Below are 26,812 nucleotides of genomic sequence, written 5' to 3'. Positions count from 1 at the left end.
ACTATGTATTGGCTCCAAGGCAAAAGACTGGCAAGGGTTAGGCAACAGGTGTTAGGTGACTTGCCCAGGGTCATACAGCTAGGAAGTGTCTGAGGCTACCTAACAGAGTTCTAATTCAGTGGGCAATTGATAGTCTGCCAATTTATTCTTAGAAGGAGCCCTATATGGGTCTGCATCCTATCTCATCCTTGAAAGTCATGATTTCAGCGGGCAGCTGGGTAGCTCAATGGATTGAGAGCCAAGCCTACAGACAGGAGGTCCTAGGTTAAAATCTGGCCTCAGACACTTCCCAGCTGTGTGACCCTGGGTAAGTCACTTGACCCCCATTGCCTAGCCCTTACAACTCTTCTGCCTTGGAGTCAATACACAGTCAGTATTGATTCTAAGCCAGAAGCCATAAAAAAAAAATCATGATTTCTTTTTTTTTTTAACCCTTATTACCTTCTGGCTTAGAATCAATACTGTGATTCAGTACTATGAATCACTGCTGAAAGAGCCATTTTTCAATGACTGGCCAGGGGGTCATACATCTAGTATCTAAGACAAGAGTTGAACTCAGGTCTTCATGGCCCCAAGACTGCCACCTAAAAATAGCCTGTCAAAGTAGTTTCTTTTTAAACTTAATTTTTATGTTTTAAAAACCCTGGCCTTCCATCTTGGAATCAATACTGTTTATTGGTGCCAAGACAGAAAGTGGTAAGGGCTATGAAATGGTGGTTAAGTGACTTGTCCAGAGTCACACAGCTGGAAAGTGTCTGCAGTCAAATTTGAACCCAGATTCTCCTGTCTCTAGACCTAGATCTCAAACCACATAGCTACCTAGCTGCTCCTGAACATTCATGATTTCTAACACTGGACTAAACCAGTCTGATAGAAATCTATTAAGCTCTTCTTGTATAAAGAGCACTGGGCTTGAGACTGGGGATACAAATGAAAATCTGAACTTGGATTCAGAAGAACCTAGGTTCAAATTCCATTTAAGGCACTTAATAGCTGTGTGAACCTGGGAAAAGCATTTATCCTCTCTGTACCTTAATTTTGTACCTCTATCACGGAAATAACAACTGCTTTCAAAAGGTTTCTATTCTACTGAGAGGATATAGGCTTTGGGGAAACATAATCTGTTGTCGTCACTGTTAGGAAACCTGGCAGCTAGGATTGGGATGAACTGGGAGAGGAGAAAGGTCCCTGGAGATTCCTGGGTGGTATGTCCTTCAGTCGGCCTGAGTGCCTTTTAATAGTTCCCATTAGGAGCAAGCATGCAGGGCTCTCATCACAGCAGGGTTTCAAGGCTCCCTTCCCCTTCCCCTCTTCCATTTGCTGATAACCAGCCTCTAGCAACATCATTGCATCAAGGTCTTTGGAGTGGGGCAGTAAAGAACACAGTGACCCAAAGCTCTTTAGCTAGAATACAGATATAAGTGGGATCTTAGACATAATTGAATCTAACCCCTCATTTTATAGATGAGAGAAATGAAAGCCCAGATAAGTGGACGGCATTGAAATAGGGTCAAACAGGTAGCAAGTAGCCTGATCTGGGATTCGAACTGAGGTTCTTTGATTCAGAATCCCCAATTCTGTCGAGTATATAATGGATGAGGGACAGATGTGCTTTAGATCACAGCAATATGGGAAAAGAGAGGCTGCTGGGCTCCCGGACTGGTAATGCCCATGCCCTTGTGATTGTTTGGGGCCTGGCAGAACAATTGCCTCTTGAATTCAAAAGGATTTGCAGAGTAATCCCTTACCTTATTGAGCAGCTGTTTCAGCTACAAAGTTCTTGTTTACTCAGAATTCAAGACTTTAAAACTCAGGAACTTTTGCCTTTTGTCTTTAGAAAGGTGGATTTCACAAAATGGGTTTTAACCATTTGATGTCTACCCTTCCTTATTTTGCCATAAACTCTGGTCTCATGTCTTCTGGGGTAGAGACTGGCAACATTACCCTCATCAAAAGCCTTATCAGAGAGGGGCACTAGAGCCCATATTAAAGGATCATGAGTTTTAGAATTGTGATGGCCATTCAGAGCCTTATACCATATAAATATACATAATATTATACATAATACATATATACATATATTATACATAATACATAAATATAGTCCATTTGTAAAGTGAGAAACTTGTGAACTAGGAAACTCAGGCCCACAGAAGGGAAGTGGCTTGTCTAAGGTCAAAGCTAATTAATGACAAACCTGGCACTAGAACACAAGTCTGCTGGCACTTGACCCTCTTTCTACTATTTAACTTTGATTTCTTGTGTTTTTATCTTTAAAAAAAACCAAAAAAACAAGCTACTCTTTTCCCTCCCTGTGTCTTTTCCTGGTAGAGAGAAATTTTTTCTCTATTAGCATACACTGTAAGAACACTGACTTTGGTGGTCTCTTAGTGGTCTTGCGGTGACAGATACATGGTAAGAACCTTCCATGTAGCCAGGAAGAGACATGGGCACTGGGGAGAAAGGGACTCATTATTTATCTAATCTACTTGTCGGTTTCTATAGCACCTGTCAGCCTCATATCCAGTCACCTTGACAGGAAAGGTTGATTAGGGACACCAAGATCAGAAAAGAGAAGAGAGAAAAAAAAATGCCCTGGAGGAGGACTATATTCCCCTCTCCATCCTCTTTGGCTATAGGCAAGGGTTGGAGTAGGGTCAAGGTTTTCCACTCTCCAAGGTTCTGAAGAGGATAGGTCACTCAGGGAGAGAGGGGCAAGGGCAAGGATTTAGGCACTGCAAGTATATTCACTGTCCAGTGGGGTTCCCCCCACCTCTCCACCCCACTAAATCTCTCTCTTCTTTTTTTTTTCAGGCAGCTGAACTGGGGATGGTATCAGCCTATTACACATATATCTTCACTAATCTGGTAAGACATTTTCATAGTTCATTCCTTCGCTGAGAGTATTATTAATTAGCATTGGTGGGCTATGACTGATTATGGCTCAGGAACTATGTAGTAGGGGGAATAGAAGTGAAGAAGACCAAGAAAGCCACTGGGTTCTAATATCTTGGAAAATGTAGGTATATTGGGATCCTCAAAACCCAGTAGATCTTTACATATCATTTGGAAGGATTTAGGTTAGACTCTAGGAAGAACTTTCTGACCAAACTACTAGAATGGAGTACATTTGGTAGAATGTATATTCTCTGGAAGTTTAAAAGAGCTAAAGAAATGTTTTGAATAATAAAACAAATGGTCTATTCTCAAATCCAATAATACTTAAACTTTATATTCAAATATAAACCTGGGAAGGGGATCTAGTGTATCCAGGCAAATGTCACAGGCCAAGGGAAGAAAATTTTTCAGTTTAATTGGGTGATGAATATATCTTCTTTTTAACTCTTGTTTTTTCTGATATTGGGCACTCACATTTTTTGAGAAGCTTTCCATAGTCCCTGAAGTCAGTAACAACCTTTCTCCTTAGACCCCACATAGCCCTGGAATTTGTGGCCTTTTTAGGCACTTTTTATGAAATAACATGTCTTGTAATTCTCAACATATATGTCCTGCCCTTGACTCGACAGTTAGCTTTACAAAGTCAATGCGTATGCTTTATTTAACTTTGTATTTCCTCAGCACCTAGCATGGTGCTCCACACAGGGAAGAGCTTTGAGAAATGTTTGTTGGATGAAAATGAATTTTCTAATTTCTAATCCAATTTCAAGGTGAAAAACTGAGGTGCTTAGAATCATAAAATCTTTGAGTCAAGAAGTAGCTTAGAGATCACTTAAATCATTGCAAATTATTTTTCTTAATATTTTAGTAACTATTTCAGCATAGGTTCTTTTATAATCATATTTATTTGATTTTGTACAAAACACTATTATGATGAGGCATCCATAGGCTTCACCAAGCTGACCAAAAATTCCATGACCTTTTCCATGAAGCTATTGGACTAGATTCGATTCAACAGACCATTAGACTGGGAGCTCTTTGAGGACAGGGAATATTTTTTTCTCTGTATCCCTAAAGTTCAAGCAATATGTAGGCAATAAGGAAGAGGAATGACAAGATCAGAGGTGTCATATAATTCTACTCCTTTGCGAAGGATCCTTGAATTTAAGGACTCTAATAGTTTGTTGAATTGAATCTGGCCCAGCAGCTTCATTTTACAGAAGAGAGAACTGAGACCCAGAATGGTTAATCCCAAGATCACATAGGGAATTAATAGGATAGCCATAAGTCAAGGAGTAGTGTTAGAGCACATAGGTAGCCAGTGTTCTCCTCTGAGTCAAATGATTTGCTGATTCTACAGCCTAATACTGAAAAGAGTATTTCATGTTTAAATGCTTTGCCACAAAAAGATTCTGGTTTAGATTCTGGGAAAGACTTTCTAGTAGGTTTTTTTTTCCTGGAAGTCTGAGAACATGAGAGCTTTTCCATTATCCTATGTGATTTAGAGTCAGGGATGAACTGTATGATCTTTGCCTCTTTGTAGTCCCAAGTGTCTGTACACATATAGACCTTAAGTAGGGCAGCTGTGGAATTACCCAGAGCATCCTAGAATCTTAGAGGTGGAAGGGATTTTAGAGGTCATTCAATCCAACCCTCTGCCTGATGTGGACGTCCCTTCTACAATAATATCCACAACCTATGCTTGTGTACTTCCAGTGCCAGGAAGCATGGTAGATTGTCATGAAGATTTCTTTTTGTTCCACATACCCCCTTCCCAATGTCAAACAGTGGGGACAAAAGCTCTCCTGCTTTTCTGGTGACAACTGCCTCTCTAAATCAGAGCATTAACATGTAAACAAGAAGAGAAGGATTAGCCTATTCCCACAGCCACACAGACACGTTCACTTAAAATAAGGCAGAATCCAGGGAGAGCCTGGGCAAGTTGGCAAGAGAGTAAAGAGAGAGATTAAAGTACAATTCCAATCTGCCTTCAGTGCCTGTGAGAAACAGAGGAGAAAGAGAGTTACAAAGAGAAGAGGCATGCCAGGGGCTGCCTCACACAGCACTAGCCCCCTCAAGGGCACTATCAATATTCGACATATCCTTCCATGTAGGTAAGGAGCCACAAAGGTGATAACATAGGTGAGAACTTCACCTTAATAGTTATGAGCCTATGCAACTATGATCACAGTGATGCATTTGGGATTATCTGGAGCTTGTTTTATTTTTTTTTCATAAGAAGGCTCTTTTGAAATCCCCACTCATATTCAATCTAAATAGAATAGATCAGATCTAGTACTGCTTAGAGGCAGGGGAAGGGATGAGTTGACTTTTTGAAGTGCCTTTCTAATATAGATATATAGACATAGATACAGATAGAATTAATACAAAGAAGACATTTTGAAGCCTTTGTGCAAGGAGAAATGAGCAAAATACAGGAGCACAGATGATGCTGTTCAGATGGGAAAGGAAAGCATAGAAATAGAACAGTTATAAGACCCAAGCAGCAAGTGATGGTTCTGGAGTCCACATGAGTGTTCTGCTTGCTGAGACGAGACGAGACAGACGTCTATTAGGAATGATAAAATGATTTCTGATCTCACAGAGGAGGTTGCACCAGCCTGCTCACCAAGGACCTTGTCCAGCCAGTAGGAGCTTATAAATATTTATTTCTACCAGCGTCAGTGTACTGGAGAGGAAGGGAAGTGGTGGCAGATGTGATGCTGGCTAGTTAGAGTGGGAGCCAGAGGAAAAGTCACTCAGGGATGGAGAGGGACCACAGAGAGAAGTGAGCAGGGCTGAAATGGGATGAGAGGTTGTGCAGAATGGAGTGGTGGGGGCCATCTGTAAGGAGGGGTAGGGAAAATCATCCAATTTCAGGTATTCCAGGCAGCCTCACCTCCTGAGCCCTCATTCTCAGTGCAAATGGTATCTGTCCCTAGTTACAGTAATTGCTTTGAATATCTCAATTCCAGGGTATCATCACAAAACCAGTGCATCTTCCCAGGGTCTCCTCCTATCTCTGGGTCACTATTCTCATCTCACACAAGGGCAAACCCACATCACTTTCTCCTTAGGATCCAATCCCCTTAGCAGGCAAATGATACCATGTATTGTTACCATGTATTATTACAAATTCATGTATTATTGCCATATAACTCATCTCTCTGTCAACATACATACATATACAAATAAATACATACACATGAGAAAGAGATAGACAGAGCTTTTGCCATATAAGAAACACACACACATACATAAAAGAGGAGAGGAGAGGAAGAAGGGAGGGAGAGAGAGAGAGAGAGACAGAGAGAGAGAGAGACAGAGAGACAGAGACAGAGACAAAGACAGAGAGACACAGAGACACAGAGAGAGACAGAGACAGAGACAGAGATAGAGAGACAGAGAGAGACTGACTGAAAACTTAATCAATGTAGAGAACTCTTGGTGAATTCTTCCTTATTCCAAGGTTAGCCTTCTAACCATTATGCCAATTTTGATTCTTAAAGGCCTCAATTTCCTTTCTGAAAAATGAGAAGTCTAAGAAGTTCTATAAAGTCTCACTAAATGTGTATATATTACATATAACACAATAAAATTGAAGAATTGGAATGAACCTCAGAGATCAGAGTCCAATCTCTACCCAAATCATGAATCCCTTCCCCCTTACAATTGCCCTTCCAGGCTATTCTGTAGAATAAATAGGCACTTGTAAGTGCCTGTGAGGAAGTAACTCATTGGGGAGATGAGGCCTACTTTCCTCCTCACCAATGATAATTGTTGACCAGCTGCCACCAACAGGTAGATAGGTGTAGGATTCTTGAAAGTTTTGGCACCTTTCCTCATACCACTAGTCCTACTTTCAGCCCAATTTTTATAACAATTATCAGGGTAAGCAACTCTATTTGAGAAGCAGCTAGCTATCCTTGCCATGCAACAAGAAAAACAGGCAACTCAGCCTATCTGAAGTGGCTAAGTACTCTGAAGGAAATACAAGAGTCAGCATATGCTAGACAAGTCAGATCACCACCACCTCCTTGACCACCATCTCCTTTCAGACTCTGATGGAGATAGTCTGGGACCCTAAATCTAAGAGCCTTAAAAACAGCAACACTTTCAGTCTAGTGCCCTCATCCATCATCTTTGGAAGCAACCTCTGTGTACATGCAACCTGGCATGTGTTTCTCCAGGTGCTACAGCCAGTTACTAAAGACTCAGGAATAAAAGTTCTTGTCACCAAAATCCTTGGCACTGTCAAATGGTTTATATCAGAAAAATTAAGATTTTTATAAGTAGAAATTACCTTAAAGAATAGACATTACTATCACTACCATTTCTTTTGCTGCTTCACCCTAAAAACCATAGGGCTTTTCCATTTTTGTTGCTGCTAAAACCTTCCATACATGTAGTCTTTCCTGTTAGAATGTGAGCTCCATGAAAGCATTATTTTTCAATTTATTCTTTCAGCATGTAGTACAGAGCTAAGTAAGGGCTTAATAAGTGCTTCCTCCCTCTCTTCTTCCCTCCCTCCCTTCTTCCCTTCCTTCATTCATTCCTTCATTTCTTCCTTCCTCCCTTCCTCCTTTCCTCCCTTTTTTCCTCCCTCCCTCCTTTCCTTTCCTTTCCTTTCCTTTCCTTTCCTTTCCTTTCCTTTCCTTTCCTTTCCTTTCCTTTCCTTTCCTTTCCTTTCCTTTCCTTTCCTTTCCTTTCCTTTCCTTTCCTTTCCTTTCCTTTCCTTTCCTTTCCTTTCCTTTCCTTTCCTTTCCTTTCCTTTCTTCCTTCCTTCCTTCCTTCCTTCCTTCCTTCCTTCCTTCCTTCCTTCCTTCCTTCCTTCCTTCCTTCCTTCCTTCCTTCCTTCCTTCCTTCCTTCCTTCCTTCCTTCATTGCTTCTTTCCATCCAAGGCTCCTGAGGCAGTCCATTCCCCTTTTGAACAGCTCTAATTGTGAGGAAGTTTCTCCCTTACCTTGAGCTAAAACCTACCTTTCTGTTCACTTTTACCCTTTGGTCTCATTCTGCCCTCAGGGTCCCTGCAGAACCAGTCTAATCTCTCTTCCATATGACAGTGCTTAAACTATTCAAAGGCATGTATCATATCACCTCTTGAGTCTTCTTTTCTCCAGGCTACACACCCCAGATCCTTGATCTTCATATGGCATGCTTTCTCATCTCCTCATCATCCTAGTTGCCACAAGTACATGTTCGAGCTTGTCTGAGCCCTTCCTAAAATATAAAGTTCATAACTAGATGCAATATCCCAGATATGAACTGACCAGGATACAGTACAATTATAGATGCTCTCTCCATACATCTGCTAATGTAGCCTACATTAGAATTAGCAGGGCAGATCGTGTCTAAGATCATAAATCATAGATTTAGAGCTAGAAGGGACCTCAAAGGCCATTAAATTCAACTCTCGCAAACTGAGGCAAAGAGAAGTTAAGAATCTTGTGCAGGATGACACAGCTATTAAATCTCTGAGGCAGGATTTGAACCCAGGTCTTCTGGACTCTAAGCTCAGTGCTTTAGGGTTAGTGCATACTTTATACCCTATGCTCCTGGTCCAATTCTAATCAGTTCCTGTTTTGTAAGAGGAATTGTGCCAAACACTGTAGTAGACATGAAGATGAATATTGGCATTACCACCCCCCTCCACAGGCTTACTACCTAGAAATGAGGAAAGAATAAGATATAAAGTAAAATATAAATATAATATAAAATATAAAGTAAAATGTAATCAGGCCTAATAGGAGTAAAGTAAGCTCAAAGGACATATGGATCCCAACAGGGAGAGAAAACTCCTTCTTACTTGGCTGCTTAATAATCTTGGCCCCTTTCTTTACCCCAGCCTGAGTGAGCTCTTATTCCCCTATGTTCTCAGAACCCTTTTGTTCTTCCACTTCCTTATTGAATGAGGCGGGAGGCGGGGGGCCTCTCAAGGTCTCAATCACATGGATTATCTGAACTTTCCAGCAATTATATGCTCCTATACCCATGGTGGCAAACCTATAGCATGTATGCCACAGATGGCACACAGAGCCCTCTTTGTGAGCATGTGCACTATCGTCCAGCAGAGTTTATTGCTAGAAAGGCAGAGGGACTCTGGCTTAGCTGTCCCCTCCTCCCCCCACCTGAGGACATTCTTCACTTCCTCCACTCCTCTGCCTGGAAGCTAATGGGAGCACTTCTTCCCTCCCCTGTCTAGGGTAAGGTGGTAGGAGGGTGGGGGATGGGGAAGCACTTGGCCAGTGCCTGGCACTCAGTACCTAAAAGGGTTGCCATCACTGTCCTATACCATTGCTCATATCATTCTCTGTATTTAGAATAGCCTTTTCCTCCATCTTTGCCTCCTAAGTTTCTACCTATCCCATAAAGTTTATCTCATGTGCTAATAGAATCCTAGCATATTTGAGTTGAAAGGGATTTGAGATAGTAATCCAGATGATCTTAACCTAGAGTCTAGGGATCCCCAAGAGATTTCCAAAGGTTCTAATTTCCTATAAGGACTTAGTTGGGGAAAAATATTGTACCTCTAACTGGAATTTAGCATTTCTTTCATTTAAAAATAAATGATTCTAAGAAAGGGCCCTTACATGACTCAAAAGGTTGAGAACCCTTCATTTCGTTTAGTTCCCTCATTTTTCAGAAGAGGGAAATGACACACAGGCTCCAAATTGCTAGTAAGTGACGGAGTCAAGGTCCAAACCAAGATCTTCTGACTGTGATTGAATGATTCTTTCCATTATATTGCTGTCACTCATTCCGGGAAGCCTTTGGTTCACTGAAACCATCACCAAGATCTTCATATCGAGCTTTGCTCTCACCTCTCTAATGCATGAGAGGCCATGTAGCATAGTGAAAGTGGCCTTGGAGTCAGAAAGTCTTGGGGCTCAAGTGTACCCTCTAACTCCTACTGACTGTATGTCCTTGAACTTTTAACTTCCTGAGGCAAGTCCCTAAGGCTATGTTACCAACAGGTTACCTGTCCATATAAGTATTCTCCAGATGTTATGTCCCCTTACTGATGACATAACAAAGTCAGGTCCAACCTCAATGTATGTGATAGTTATTTGTCTTATTTTTTTAACCCTTACCAACAACTCTAAGACAGAAGGGCAAAGGCTAGGCAAAAGGAGATAAGTACCTTTCCCAGGGTGACACAGCTAGGAAGTGTCTGAGACCAGAACTGAACCAAGGTCCTCCCAATTCCAGGTCTGATATTTTATATATTGTGCAAGCTACCTGCCTGATCTGATGTTTCAAATCCTCTACTAGATTGTGGTCAGAAACTAGATACAGACTAAATTCTTTGTCTCCTCCATTAATTAACACATTGCCCTACATATGGTGATGAATGAATAAAATAAAAAATTGTCAAGACCTTAGTAGATGCCAAGCATTATGCCACAAAATGGGGATACAAATACAAGGAAGTCAGGCAGTCCTTACCTTCAAGGAACTTACATTCTGATAATAACAGAAGATAACAACACATAGAGAGACTCTGGAAAATAAGGAACAAGAAAAGAACTAGTAAGGGGGGCAGTATAGCAAGAAAGGAGGAGGTAGAAATTAGAGCAAGAATAAAGTGCACATGAGGAGGCACAGTGGATATCAAGTTGGGTCTAGAGTCAGAAAAATGCATCTTCTTGAGTTCAAACCTGACTTCAAGCACTTACTAGTTATGTGACCCTAAGCAAGTCACATAATACTGTTTGCCTCAGTTTCCTCATCTATAAAATGAGCTAGAGAAGCAAATGGCAAACTGCTTTAGTATCTTTGCCAAGGAAATCCCAAATGAGATCATGAAGAATCAAACACAAAATAAATATTTGTTGAATCTAAATGGATACCTTGAGGCTTTGTTCATACTTTAACAGGATACATAGGCAAGCACTGGGGCTGAACCAGAAGTTTGCTTTGGCCATCTGGATCCCTCTGACCCTAGCACTACAATTCCTCTTGATTTTGTCTCTGTTCCTTTAGTCCTTGATCATCTCCTGGTCCCCGACTATTTGCCTGGGCTTCTGCCCACCTGCTTTTTAGCATGTATCTTTTTGGCTATTGTCTGGCTGCTTAGTTTCTGACCTGCTTTAACTCCTGACTCCTTGGCTCTTTCTCTTTTCCCTTGATTCTGGCTTAGCTATCCAGTTGTCTGAATGTATTTGTTAGGAACTGAAACTGAGCCTTTATTCTGCCCTCTTCTGATCAGGCTGCTGATGGACCATTTTCCAATCCAGACTGATTGGGACTGAAGACAAGCCCTGGAGCAGAAGAGGGATGGAAGGGAATGGTTTCTGTGATCAAGTGTTGGTGTGGGCGCCTCCTGCTGACAGTTGCCTGTTCCATCCCCTCCTATATATATATATATATACCCAGGCCCCTGACCTTCTGTCTTGGACTTTAAGCTGCCTTCCTGGCTGTCATAGTTTTCCAATTCTCTGACAATGACCTGCTAGTTGCAGAATTTGCTAGTCTATTCTCTGCAAAGTTTATGTGTCACAATGGACAAGGCCCCTGGGGGAAGACCTCAGAAACCTGGGGTTCAAATCCTGTCTGTAATACATACTTATTATGTGACTTTAGGAAAGCCACTTCTCTATGAACCTCAGTTTCACTATATTTAAAATGGAGATATTATAGCCCTCACCTCAAAGAGCTGCTGTGAGGAGTATGCTTTGTAACTTAAGCTCTATATAGGAGGAAGCTACTGTCATTCCTGATTCTTCAAAATGACTTCAAAATGTGGGCACATTTACTCCATTGCAGGGTTTTGACATGTGTTGACTCATCTTGAGCTGATATTCCTCTTAATTCTAGTGTTTTCCATTTTAAATTACTTCTTATTTACCCACATATAGCTTGCATTGTATGTCTATTTACATGTTGTCTCTTTAGTTTGAGAGTTCATTGAGGGCAGAAACTCTTTTGCCTTTTTTTGGTATCCCCAATACTTAGAATAGTTCCTGGCATTGAGTAGGTGCTTAATAAATACTTAATGAATGAAAGAATTAATCTTCCTGCAAGATACCACTTTGCTATTTTCCTTGAAATCAATCAATGAACAAACATTTATTAAGTACCTACTATGTGTCCCGAACTTGTGGAATCTCGAACATAGAGCTTTCTTTCCTCTACTCAAAGTGACTCTCTCTCTCTCTGAATCCACCATTTTGGGAAGGACTTCAGCCATATTTCACCTTTGCTATTATTGTTGCTCTTCCTTCCTTCCTTCCTTCCTTCCTTCCTTCCTTCCTTCCTTCCTTCCTTCCTTCCTTCCTTCCTTCCCTTCCTTCCCTTCCTTCCCTTCCTTCCTTTCTTCCCTTCCTTCCCTTCCTTCCTTCTTTTTTAAAAAAAATGCTTATCTTCTATCTTAGAATCAATATTAAGTATGGGTTCAAGGCAGAAGGCTGCCAAGGGATAGGCAACTGGAATTAAGTGACTTGTCCTGGTTCACACAGCTATGAAATGTCTGAGGTCAAATTTGAATCTAGGACATCCCAACTCCAGGCCTGACTTTCTATCCACTGAGCCACCTAGCTACTCCTAGGCAACTTTCTAAGGTTAAAATTTGCTGTAGAGAATGTGCCCATATATTGAAGTCTCCTATGCCAGTGACATTCCAGGTCTAGTTCTAAAAGGGGGTAAGGGGGGAACTAGGAAACTAGGGTGATGACAAATTATGGAAGATTTTGAATACTAGACCAAGGATGTCAACTAATAATCATTGAATAATTGGGAATGAAGGAATAACAGGAGATAACCTTCAGCATTCGATATATAATGTGCCCCCTTCTGACCTAGATTCCAAACCCTCTTGTCTCCTCTCTAGGACCTTGTTTCATCAACCAACATCTTTCTGTTTTTCTCCCTTTCTTTTTCCTGGTCTCTTACCCTCTGCCTCTAAACTTACTTATGTTTCTCCTTTTAGAAATATCAAGCAAACTTCAAACCCAAATAACAATTTCCCTGCTATCCTTTCAAACTATTGTGTTCTTTCTTTTCCCTTTTACTGGCCAGTTTCCAGAGAGAAAAGTCTCTACCTGCTGCCTCCGCTTCCTCATCCCCTTTCAATCTGGCTTGTGTCTCTGCTCCTCTGCTGAGACTGTTCCCCCAGAGGACATCAGTCACCTCTTAATTATCAAATACCATGACTTTTTAAAATATAATTTAATACTGTTAACAGCACCCCCTTTCAATTTAACAGGCATTTGTTTATTAAGCATCTACTATAGTTGACATTGGTTAAAAAAACAAACAAACAGAAAGCTATCTTTATTCTTAAACTATCCTGGAGGGATGAAAATGTCAACAGGTAAATAAACATAAGATAATTTGAGGAGGATGGGAGTGCTAACAGTTGGGAAGGAGGTTGTTTAGGAAAAGCTTCCCAGAGCAGGTGGCTCCTGAGCTGAAGTTTGAAAAAATCTAAGTCTTCCAACAGGAAGACATGAGGAGTAAGTGTATTGCAGGCATGGAATTCAACCTATGCAAAGCCCTAAAAGTGGAAGACAGAATATCATTTTTTGGGAAACAGCAAGGCAGTAGGTAGTGTGTAGAGGAATAATATAAACTAAGTCTGGAAAATAGTGAAGGATTGTAAACATCAGGGAGTTTGTATTTTTGTCCAAAGGTAAAGGGAACCATGTAAGCTTCTGGAGGACTGAGGGACATAGTCAGATCTATGGGTTAGGAAAATTGTTTGGGCACTTGTGTTGAGGATAGGTTTGGAGGCTATCTCATTAGTCCAGTGAGAGATGAGGAGGACCTCATCCAGTTTGGTTACCATATGAATAGTGAAAAGGGAACATATGTGAGCAATGTTTGGGGAGGTAAAATCAGCAAGATTCTGACTGAAAATGGGGAAGAGAGAATGTCTTCATTCTCTTCACTTTGCATTCATCCTCCTGTCAATATCTTCTGCTCCCATGGCTACAATGATTACTTTTTCAGTTGATGACCTGCAAGTCTATACATCCAGCTGAGATCTTTCTTCTGATCTGTAGTCCCACTTTCCCAACTGCTTGATGGTCATTTCCATCTGCCTGATAGATGTCAAATGCAACATGTCCAAAACTGAACTTATTCTTTCCCTGAAACTTGTCCTTTATTCCAACTTTATTATTTCTTTTATCGTTGGCACAATTTCCCTAGTATTCCAAGATGCACAATATCAGTCATCAGTAAATTTCCCATTTTGCTCATCTCCCACATCTAAACAGTTTCTAAACCCTGCTGATTGTCCCACAGCAGTATTTTTTACATACATTCCCTCCTCTTCATTCATATTGCCACCATATTAGTTCAACTTTCATTGTTTCTTGCCTGGATCAAAATAGAGTCCTAATTAGACTTTCTGATCTAAGCCTCCTTTTTTCAATCCACCATTTAAGCAATTTTCAAAATAATCTTCCCAATGCATGGTTCTGACCATGTTGCTTGCTAATTGTGCCAAAAACCATTAGTGGTTCCTTATTATCAATAGAATAAAATACAAATTCCTTACCCTAGCATTTAAGATCTTCCTACATTTCCACATATTGTGCTTATCTTCATATTCTCTGTTTTTACTAAGATAGACCACTAGTAATTTCCCACTTATTAGTTCAATTTGACAATTCAGTGGTAATTGACTAATCATGTATCATGTACAAAACACTGCTCTTTTTCACATCCATGTATTTGTGCATGCCTGAAATTCAATCCCTCCATATATATCTGTTGAAATCTTTCCAGACCCAACTCAGTTGCTACCTCTCCCTTGAAATCTTTCTTCTCCCCTTCCCAACTGAAAGAAATTTCTGCCTTCTTAAATTTTGCAAAACACTTTGGACTCACCTTGGCCCCAGTGCCATTCTGCTTGGTAGCATACTTATTGTCATAATTATCTTTTCCCCTCTATTAGGTTGTAAACTCCTGGACCATATTTCTTTTGAATTGGATATCCCCTGCATCAAATACAGTGCCTTGCACATAGCATCTATTTAGTTGTCTGATGAACTTAATGTCCATACCTATGTATAAAGAAGATTAATCTGGCCACAATGTAAGGGATAGATTAATGGACCAAGAAGGCCAAAGTAGGAAAACAGGGAACACTTTTGCAATTCTTTTGGTGGTATTTTATGCAATACTCTATACTTGAACTAGGGTGGTGGCAATGAGACTAAAGAATAGTAGAGGAGGAGGTATCTACATGGCTCAATGGATGGAGAGCCAAGTCTAGAGATGAGTTCAAATCTGATCTCAGGCACTTCCTAGCTGTATGGCCCTGGGCAAATCACTTAGCCCCAATTACCTAGCCCTTTCCACAATTTTTACCTTGGAACTAATACATAGTATTGATTGTAAGATTAAGGTAAAGGTTTAAAATAAACTTAAAAAAAATTTAAATAAGGTACAGGTTTGATACGAGGTAAGTAGAAATCGAAAAGCCTTATCAAACTGAATGTGTGTAAAAGAAGAAAGATCAGATATAATTCCAATCAGTCAATAGTCAGTCAACAATTATTTTTAAGGACATACTATATTTGAGGCACTTTTCTGAGTCCTGGAGATAGAAAGGATATAAAGATATAAAGGAACTTAGAAGAGAGCTCATTGTTGAAGATGGATATCTCAGAGTCCTAGGTATAGAAGTGACAGTTGAAGCCATATAAGAGGTAGAAAACACTTGGAGAGAAAGAATAAAAGCCAAAGCACACAATCTTGGGCAACATCTATTTTAGACATTTGGAAGGTGGAATAGAAAACAATGAAACAGACAGAGAAGGGGCTGTTAGAGAGGAGAAACCTGAGAGTTTGATATCTCAGAAGACTAGAGAAGAGAGAACATCCAGAAGGAGAGGTAGTCATCCTATCAGATGCTGCATAGGGGTCAAAGAGGATGAGGTTTGAAAAAAGATCATTGAATTCTCTAACTAGGAAGTTTCTGATGGCATTTGAGAAAGCAGTCATCTTAGTGTAGTAGGAAAGGAAAATGGCATGGAGTTGAGGAACAGAAAGCTGATGAAGTAGAGGACACTTAGTGGATTAAAGGCTTAAAGAGATCTTAGAGATCTTCTAGTTCAGGGGATTTAATATTCTTATAACTAAATTTTAGTATATTTTTGGGCTCCTTTCTAGTCCTATGTATTTTACTAATTTACTAATTAATTTAAAAACATTAACATAAAAACATAAAAACATTAACCTTAGAAGTGGTCCATAGGTTTCATTAGACATCCAAAGGGTTCCAAGAACCAAAAAGAGATTAGGAATCTTTTTTCTATTCAAATCCCTTATCTTACAGATGGAGAAATTGAGGCCCCCAAATAAAGTATTTTACCCTTTCCTATTCCTCTAGTTTTTAATATTGTCTCCTTCTCCTAAAATTATAATGTATTTATCTCTTTAAATGTTGTGTCCCCTCCATAGAATGGAAAACTGGTGTCTGTTTTCATTTTGTCTTTGTATTCCCAGTGTTCAGCACAGTGCATTATACAGACAAGAGGCTTAATAAATACTTGCTAGAATTGAATTGAGATGTCCAGGATCTTTTGAATCCAAATTCAAGGCTTTTTCTGCTATACAGCATTCCCTCTTGGATCTAGTATGCTAGAAAGGGGAGTGAAGAGACAGAGAGAAAGGTAAATTTATTGAGTGTTGGAATCTTGCCTCTATATCCCAGGAAGACTAATTTAGCATCCTAATCATCAAGTTGTCCATTTGTAGCCAACTGAGATCAAAAGAAAGGAAGATGAACCTAACAGTGGAAGTTCCCACTAGGTGCTGTCTTTCTAGGCAATTCTAAAAAAAAATATATGAGGCTTTGGTGCATCTCCTCTTGGCAAGAGGGAGTGCTAGCCCAAATGGCCCTGGCCAAGCTCCCTCAAATAGGGCATGTATTATGCCATTGGAGATTGATTGCACTCATTCTGAACATTAGTCTAGGAGGGAGCCTCTATCCTCCAGTAAGCCTTCCAGGCTTGGCTAGGGGAGCTGATTCCTCCTTAGGATTGATGGGAGTTTGGACAGAGGGTGTGAAGAATTAAGGGCCTTCGAGCTAAACCCAGTCAGCTGCTGAGACAGCAAAGGAAATTGGTACCGTCTGAAGGGAAGAGGAGAAAGGGAGAGAGCAATTTGAACTAATAAATCTGGAGGGATTATCCAACCACTAATGAACCCAGAGAGATTTGCAATCACTGCCTAATAGAAAAGATAAAATCACCCTAATCTATTGTCAGGGAACATGGACAGGGGCAGTGACTGAGGGAGGGAGGAGGCTGTACTGGAGGAGAGATATGGCCAGATTTAAAGATGCAGGTAGGAATGAGAGACAGAGCCAAACAAATATGGGTGAGTCATCAACCACCAAAGAGGGAAGAGACATGATGATGCTGTGCTATGGGCAAGCTGCCTAGATTCTGTGACCTTTCTGTTTGAGTTCTTGAGAATGGAGTAATTATGGCCATTTCACAGAGACTGCCCTTGGGCTGGGCTTGAGCCTCATGGTTTTGGCACTCACCATCCAGGAATCTGCCCAGTTTCCAGAACCACTCTAGGGGTTGGAGGCAGGAGATGGAAGAGGAACAACTGACACTGAGGAGCCACTTATTTTCTGTCCCTGAGCTATTATGAATGAGTGGCTTCAACAAGCATACATGTGGAGGATTTATGTTTGGGGAGAGCAAAAAGAGTTTTATCAGGAGATCCACCTCTCCCATATTCACCAAGATTCTTTTAGAGGAATGTCCCAGAGGTCCTAGGACTGGGCATTTCTTTTTGCCAGTACACTGTACACATTTGAGAAACGTATGTTGAATTGAATTGAATGAGGCAGCTGGGCATGTAGTTCTGGGAAGGTGTGAGGGAAAAAAGAAGGGTGGCAGAAAAATAGCATGACCATGAGCTTCTTTACCAGCTAACTAGGGATATGAATTCCTTTTCCTTCTCTGGGGCATGTGATGTTTGATCCTGGATGATTCACTTAACTGCTATTCACCTCAGCTTACTTATCTAAAAAGTGGGAATAATAATAGGACCTACCTCACAGGTTATTTCAAAGTACTTTGCAAACCTTAAAATGTTATGCAAATGCTATCATCATCATCATGATTAAAATGAGAGAATCAGACTAAATTAACTTTAAGGTCTTTTCTAATTCCAGCATTCTCTGATTCTAATTGTTTCCCTCCTCTCTCCTATCCTCACATCTTCAGGGATTTTAATATGCTTATTTGGTTTGTCATGGGACAACAGCCTGCCTCTTGGATCCATATCTCTGAATTTTTAGATCTGCTACCACCCAGCCTGGGAACACATTCCCAACTTATTGTGACTCTCAAGAGAATCTTAAAATGGTAGAATCTCACTTTACTTATAGAGGTAAAAAAGACTTTACAGCCCATCTAGTATAATCCCAATCTGATACGTGAATCCCACCTCTACAATGATCCATGCAAGGTCCCCCAACCTCTACTTTGAAAACCATTAGTGATGAGGAGCTAACTATATTCTCAAATCAGGCCATGCTACTTTTGGATAGTTTTACTCATTCAGATAGTTTTCTTTTTTATTGTTCAGTCATTTCAGTCATGTCTGACTTTTTGTGACTCTATTTGGGGTTTTCTTGGCAAAGATACTGGAGTGGTCTGCCATTTTCTTCTCCTTTCCTCTTCTTGTTTTCCTTACCTTGAGCTTAAATCTGCCTCTTTATACCTTCCATTCATTGTTCCTAGCTCTGTCCTCTGGGGCCCCTAAGAGGAAGCATTCCCTTTCAGTTCTTCCTGCCTAGCAAACACAGATTGGGCTCCAAACTCCATTGATTTGAAATTAAAAGTATTGGTGGAAAGCAACTCAGAGCTCAGTCTGAGCTGCAGGCCAATAGTTAGATAATTCCGTGAGCTTTCCGTATTATACAACCTTCTGGTCTATAGGACTTAATTCACCAATTTGTAATAAATTCACCCATCTGCAAAGTCTTATATGAAAAGCAGTTGGAGTCTAAGGGATTTCTGGTAAACAACCTTTCCTTTGGGGAATTTAGAGAGAAGAAAAGATGAATAGAGCTAGTTGATTCCAGCATTAAGTCTCAAAAGGGCCTTAATGCTCATAACTCAGTTTCCTTGTTTTCCAGAAGGAAAAACTGAGGGGATAGGTGACTTGCCCAAGGAAACACAGGTAGCAAATAGAAGAAGCAAGGGTCAAAGAAAGGAAAAAACAAACATTTGTTAAGTGCTTACTATATTCCAGGCTCTGTGCTAAATGCTTAAAAAATCATTTAATCCTTATATATAATTAAGTAAATTATAATTAATTAAACAGATTATTACATTTGTGTCATATTACATATTACATTTAATCCTTGGAGTAATTGTATTGTTATCCCTATTTTACAGTTGAGGAAGAGAGAAATTAAATGACTTGCCCAGCGTCACACAGCCAGTGAAGCTGACAGACCCTTTCTCAGAGTAATGTTTCCAAAATATAGAAAATTGGGGCAGCTGAGTAGCTCAGTGGATTGAGAGCCAGGCCTAGAGATGGGAGGTCCTGGGTTCAAATTTGGCCTTACATACCTCCTAGCTGTGTGACCCTGGGCAAGTCACTTAACCCCCATTGCCTAGCCCTTACCACTCTTCTGCCTTGGAAGCAATACATAGTATTGATTCTGAGGACAAAGGTAAGGGCTTTCAAATAAATCAATGAATAAATGAATGAATGAATAAATAAATAAAATATCAAGAATGAAATATATAGGATCCCAAAGGAAATCAGTTATATTGAAACAAAGTAATGCTTTTTTTTAAAAACCAAGTTCTTGGAGCCCAGGTTAGGAAGATGTGCCCTGAATCAACTGTTATGTCTAGTACATGTTGTAGGCAGCTAGTGGGGGATAGTGGCTAGAGGGATGGGCTTGGAATCTGGAAGATCTGAGCTCAAATATGACCTCAGACACTTACTAGTTGAGTGATCCTGGACGAGTCATTTAATCTCTGTTTGCCTCTGTTTCTTCATCTGTAAAATAGGTAGAATAATAGCATCTACTTCTCTGGATTGTTGTAAGGATATTTGTAACATAAAATCTCAACTCACTACATAGATGTTGGTGCTAAGATGTTCTTATTACCCAGAGAGAAGCCTTTAAATATGTGAGAAACTCAGCTAGGCCAAGTCTCTCTCCTAGACACAAAAATGCCCCTTATATGGTACAGATGGTGGAGGAGGCAGTCAGACTGAGAACACTGACAGACAGAGGAGCAGTTCCTTCCTCCATCCTATACCAGATCCCAAATCTCAAGTCTTATGGAAGAGACTTATGGCAAACAAGATCAACCATTCTATTCACACATATGAAACCTTTAAAAGTTAAAAGTGTCTGCCTTGCAACAACCCTTTGAACTAGCTTTTCTAGGTATTATTATCCCCATTTTACAGATGGGAAAATTGGGGATCAGATGGTTTAAAAGACTTGCCCAAGATCTCACAACGAGTGGGTAGCATAGTTAGGATTCAGACCCAGTCCTTTGTTTGCACATTCCTTGAACACACTCTTTCCAAGTAACCATAGTGTAGACAGAAGTGTTTATTTGACTACACTGCCTCTCCCCACCCCCCTAAGCCAAGAGACACTCTGGGTGATTTTACAGGAATGTGAGAGGACTCCTTCTCTCCTAAGTCCCACCTTTTAATTCTATGACATAGCTAGAGGGAGGGGGAGAAGGCAGAGAAATCCACTGGAGTCTTTGTGCTTGAAGGTGGCAGGAATTCTTAGTTCTACACTGGCCAGGAGGCAGGAATGTACCAGATTGGATTGTCTAGGGGAAGAACGCAACTTACTATTTTGCCAATAAGATATTGATCTAGGGCTTCTAAAGTAAGAAATTATAGAATCTTCAACCTGACAAAGTCTCCCTCAGGTTATCAAGGCCATCCCCTGCCTCCAGGCAAGACTGTGCCAAAAAAGATAACCACTCCAGGCTGTTCTTAAAACCCTCCGGAGTAGGACATCCTAGGTCCATTCTCCAAAATAAGGTCCATGTTCTTGCCAGCTGTTCCGGAAGCCAAGCAATACTGAACAGCCCAGAAATACATCCCCTTACATCCCCTCCATCTTAGGATGGTACCCCACTCTGTCCTGTCTCTACCTCATCCAGATGGAATGAATATGGGATGAAACACACAGCCCACTTTTTTTTTCTCCTTTGTGTTCACTTTTATGCCATGTAGACCAGAGGGGATGTTTATGTTTCCAAAGGCTTATCAGGGATATTAGTTACAAGTAATTGAAAATGTGAAAACCATTATGGGAAGCCAGGAAGGCAGGGAAGGCAGAAGCAAGGACCAGTGGTGTGGGAGCAGCTTCCTCCCCTGGTTCCTTCAAACTTCTGGGTGGTGGTTATGAGAAAGCTGGCTTCATCTCAAGTGAGAGGAAAGGCAGTCATTTGTCCAACTATGCAATCTTTGACCTCGACCTTGAAGAAACCTCCTGGTGTGACCAGCCCATCCCTCTCCAGCTGGGTCTCTCTTTATCTTAGACTCCAGAGGTGTAAGTGTACCATAGATGGCAATTTACAACTGAATATCAGTTGTAACAGCATAATGGGGTGACCTTGAGGAGGTTCCCCACCTCTGAACTTCAGGTTTCTCACATGTAAGATGGAAATAATATGGCTTTCAATGCTAACCTCACTGAGTCATTTTAAGGAAAGTGCTGGGTGAACGAAAGGCTACAAGAAAGGGGATGGAGTGGGCATGGTTAGAGGCAGTGCAACCTGCTCTTGGAGTCAGGAAACCCTGTTTAAGACTCAAGTCTGGCATTGTCTGACTGTGTGACCTTGAGCAAATCATTTACCCTCTCAGGGTAAATAGCTTGGCTTCCTGAATAGCTGGCAAGAAAAAAAAAAGACCTTATTTTGGAGAATAGACCTACAACTGTGAAAGCACACCTTTTAGAGACCGAGTGTCCAAACTGCAAGCCTCAAGCCACATGTGATTCCCCTGCCTTACCCCAGACAGGGGAGGAAGGAAAAACTCCCAGAGAGATGCTGGGCAGAGGGGTGGGTGATGGGGGAAATGACCTAAGGCATGTGTGGAGAGGGGGAAGGGAGCAGCCTCCCCCCCCATGTGCCATAGTTTCGTCAACACACACCTAGAATGTCCTACCCTGGAAGGTTTTAAGAAACTCTAATTCTTTAGGCTGAGGAATTACCCATCTGTAATAATCATTTCTTCCCTGGGAATTCCCCAATCAGTCATTTAACAATCATTAAATACTGTGGTACAAAGACAGAAATGAAGAGTCCTTGCCCTCAAGAAGCTTACATTTTAATGGGAAAGTAATTTGTGTGTGTGTTTGCATATATACGTGTCATTTTTATGCCATGTATATGTGTGCATGCCTATGTATAATATATGCACATATGTACATTTGTATGTAATACAGATATATCTACATGGAACAAAATTATATTTGCTTATACACATATACACATGCATGGGTATACACCCACAGTGAATATGCATGTATACACATATAAAATAAATATAGGATTGTTTTTTAGAAAGAAGGCAGGAAAGACTTTGTGTAGAAGATGATTCAAGCTGAATCTCAAATTCCAAGATTCCAAGGGATTGGAACTCTAGGGATTCTAAGAGAAGGAGTTGAGGACAGAGTACATTCCAGACAGTGTAAATAAGATGAAGGAGCTTGTGTGAGGAATTAAGTGTCAGCCAGGACCTCTAGACTGTTGAGTATATGGAAGTATTGTATAAGAAGGCTTAACCTTCACCTTGTCATTGTTCAGTAATTTTTAAAAATCCATTTATAATGCCCTAACGATTATATTCAGTTTAGACCTTGTCCTCAACTTCCAAATCCCTCAATCCCTACTGACATCAAAGATCCAAATTCCTGAAAGATATCACCATCATTATCAGTCTAGGATTCAGAATACATAGGACCATGGCATCATGGGATCATCTCCAGTTATAAAGAGATTTTATGGGAAGATCTAGCCTTCTGCTGCTGACATGTCTGATGAGCACCTTTCCTGACTCCAGTAAACCTCTGGAGCCTTGATAATTCAGCAGTTTGGGTGGCCCATGCTTCTTCATCAGCACAGAAGACAGGATTCATTTTGGGCTACTGGATCCCTGAGGCTTCAGTTTCCTTATTCCTGGCCCCAAGCTTGCCAAAGGTCAGAAGCTATTCGTTGCCAGCTGCATCACAAACATCTTAAATCTGGCCTCCCCACTTTGGTTTAATTCCAGGGTCCAGGGTTTTTTAAGCCTTTGCCTTCTCTTCTGAACTCTCCGCTGAGAAACAACAGACACCAAAGGGAAAAAAATAAAGCACCAACCTACTAGCACACAGCTTTAATCTATCAGCTGGACAACTTCCCAGTACTTCAGCAATTGATTCTTAAGTGTACTTTATTGTAAAATTATTAAGAGTGTCCACATATTTCAGCTTTATTGGGCCTTTCCAGAGAGCTTCTCTGCATACAACTGTACACTTTGGTGAATAAATATGTTTTTAGAGTAATAAGGAAAAGAGTAATAGAGTGAAGGCTTCCTGGACATCTGTCTGAGTCTCTGGGGCACCAGCCTTATCAGGTGGAAATTCAGACAAGCTGCAGGGCCTGGCAATGACAAATGTCATTGAGGTCCAGATCAGCCTAACAGCACTTAGAGGGTACTGAGAATCTTTTCTCTAAAAGGTCCAAACCATTTGTGCCTTGTCTCTGCCCACAACCCACAAGAATGGGGAGCAAATGGAGGATAGGAAGAGGCGCAAGGTATCTAAAACTAGATGGATTTATTGATGGACAAATTGAGGCTAGGGAGAGGAAGTCCCTTGCCATTGGGCATTGAAGTAATTGGCCATAAATAGGTGATTTTCCAAAAAGAAATCCCTGTTACTGTGTTTTTTATGCCTGATTGCCCAAAGATAGAAGGGACACTAAACGTGCTCAGGAGCTTTGGATTCTAGACTAGCTCAGTCACTTACTAACTATGTGATGTTAGTCCAGTCAGCTTCTTTTTATTGTTAAAAGGAGTGTGTTAGACCAGATAATTTTCAGTGTCATTCCTTTGCTTATCTAGTGTATACAGATCTAGACCATCAACTCTAGACATTCCCATGAAATAAATTATTGTCGTCAGGGCTCCTCAGTGTCCCTTCTGGTGCTTCCCAGCTGACCATCACTCTCCTCTCTGGCTACTACTCAATATTGTCCTCCTCCTGTCTCTGGCTCCAGAGCATCATTGTGACCTCCAAACCTCCAAACCATTTGTTCTGTACCTACTCTCAAACCCAACAATCTAAGAAACTCTTGGATACCCTTCAGGTATTCATGGACAATAATAACTTAAGCAGTGACTCTTCCCAGACAAAATTTGCATCTTCCCAAAGGCCTTCAATGCCTTAAGTCAAAAGAATGATTAATGTAGCCATTTCAAATGCCAAGACAGAGTCTCTAGGGGAGGTATTTGGGGTGCGTTAGTCCCTCTGAGCCATGCTTTTCAGGCAATAGATAGCTATCTTAATTTCCCAACAGATATTGTGAAATAGTGAAGCACTAGACCTGGAGTCAGGAAGTTCTGAGTTCAAATCCAACATCAGAAACTTATCCTGGGTAAGACACTTAAACTACCTGTGCCTCAGTTTCCAAATCTATAAAATGAGGGGATTAAATGTGATATCTTCCTTTCCAGTTCTAAATCAATATTATGTCAAGCATCAATGAAGAGATGAGACAGTGTGATTCAGTGGAAAGGGTGCTGGATCTGATATAAGGTGACCTACCTTTAATATTGCCACTGATACATATGTCCCATCTATATGATCCTGGCCATATTATTTCCTCTTTCTGGGCCTTAATTTCCTTTTCTGTATAAAAAGAGAAATAGATTAGATGGTCCCTAAAGTTTCTTCCAGTGCTATGAATGAGTCCAAAATGGCTCTTGACCCATTATAATAAGACTCAGTGGTTTGAGAGGCATTTGATAGGCAGCTAGGTGGTACAGTAGACATAGTATCAGGCCTGGAATCAGGAAGACTACTCTTCCTGAGTTACAATCCTGCCTAAGACATTTACTAGCTTTGTGACCTTGGGCAAGTCATATTACCCTGTTTGCCTCAGGTTCCTCATCTATAAAATGAGCTAAAGAAGAAAATGAGAAGCCACTCAAATGTCCTTGCCAAGAAAACCCCAAAATGGGGTCACAGAGAGTCAGACAACAAACAGTGGAATAGTAGAATGTTGGACCCAAAGCCAAGAAGTCACACATTCAAATCCTGCCTCTGATACCATCTGTATGACCATGGTTAGGTCATTCTACTTGTTCAATACCTTGTTCTCTTTCCTATAAAATGGATATAATAATCTCTGTAGTCCTTGAGTTGTTATGAGACTCAAAGATGTTTGTAAAGAGCCCCGGAAACTTTAAAGCATGCCATCAATGTCCACTATTGCTATTACAAGGTTTGATGTGCTTTCACATTTATGCCTCACAACAGCCTATGGATGAATATGAGAATCCCCATTTAACAGATGAGAAAATTGAGGGTTAAAAAGGTAAAATAATTCATGCAAATTACCCACAGAGTAAGAAAGAAAATCAGGCTTTGGCCACAAGTCTTTGGATCTGAAGGCCAATTTCCATTGAGATGGAAGAATTGTACCATTCACAATTGAAAATGAACACGTCCCTTAGGAAATCTTAGAGTTCCTGGAGGGAGTTAGGTGGGAGGAGGGGAAGAGGGAGAATTGAGTCACCCATTCCCCTTGCAACTGAATTCAACAGGCATGTACTGTCTACTACATGCAAAAATGCCATGCTAGGTTCCAGGCATAGATACAGAAGGCAAAATGGAAAACATTCCTTACCTTCAAGAAACTTAATTTGACCTGGTGGGAGGGGCAGTAAACATGTAAACAGGTAGTAAAATACAAGATAATTTTAGGAGAGAGTATTAACAACTAGAGAAAGAAGGAGACAACATATACAGTGGAAACCATGTTGGCTTTGGAGACAGATTTTGGGTTCAAATCTCATTTCTGATGCATCTTCCATTGTTAATCTATCTGGACATCCATTTTCCTATCTGCAAAATGGGGTTCATAATGATACTTGCACTGCCTATGTCACAGGGTTATTGTAGAACAAGAGGGTCAGGCTAGCTGTCCTTTGAGCTCCCTTCTAGTTTGCAACCTCTGATCCTATAATCTCTTTGTCCCAAAGGCAATACGTGTTTCAGGATGATGATGTCCACTGTGGGATGAGAAATGAGCAGTGAGATTTAGCCTGCCAGCCCAATAGGATGAAACATTCATAATCTTTTTCTCCTTTAGAACTTTTGTGGTTGTCGTTCAGTCATTTCAGTCATGTCTGACTGTGATCCCATTCGGGGTTTTCTTGGCAAAGATACTGGAGTAGTTTGTCATTTCCTTCTCCTCTTATTTTCCAGATGAGGACACTCAGGCAAACAAAGTTAAATGACTTGCCCAGGTTCACACAATCAGCAAGTGTATGAGGTTTGATTTGATTTGAACTCAGATCTTCTGGTCTCTAGGTTCAATACTCTATCCACTATGGCACCAAGCTGCCCACTTTCTTTAGACCTAAAGAATGTCAATGACTACTCAACGCTCATTTTACTGGAGAGAAAAAATTAAGGTCCAGAAATGGGAAATAGAGTTTCCCTCCCATCAGCACCCTCCAATGAATACTTGACCAAGCTGGACCTAGAACCGAGGTCTCCTGGTTTCCAAGTCAGAGTTTGGTCCAATAGATTCTGTTAATTAACTTGTCTCTGGGATAAGCCTTAGACCAAGCAAAACTGTAGCAGGAGCAAACTGGGCTTTAGCATCTTCTCATATTCTCAGGAATAACCCCCTTGCTCTTTCAGAGACTGGCACTCCAGCATTCTTC

The 26,812-nt window shown here is 40.7% G+C and overlaps 1 protein-coding gene across 4 annotated transcripts in view; it reads left to right on the top strand.

The window, feature by feature from the left end:
* Positions 1-26,812, top strand: part of GRIK4 (glutamate ionotropic receptor kainate type subunit 4) — a 787,563-nt gene that overhangs the window by 510,523 nt on the left and 250,228 nt on the right. For all 4 annotated transcript variants that reach the window (XM_056794213.1, XM_056794214.1, XM_056794211.1 and 1 more), the window contains one exon: positions 2,815-2,868. In XM_056794213.1, the coding sequence (XP_056650191.1) occupies positions 2,815-2,868 (54 nt within the window). The remainder of the gene's footprint in view (positions 1-2,814; positions 2,869-26,812) is intronic.

The sequence above is a fragment of the Monodelphis domestica genome, chromosome 4, assembly GCF_027887165.1.
Source record: "Monodelphis domestica isolate mMonDom1 chromosome 4, mMonDom1.pri, whole genome shotgun sequence".
Taxonomy (NCBI): domain Eukaryota; kingdom Metazoa; phylum Chordata; class Mammalia; order Didelphimorphia; family Didelphidae; genus Monodelphis; species Monodelphis domestica.
Note: the sequence above shows the minus strand (reverse complement) of the source record. Positions and strands in the feature narration are given on the sequence as shown.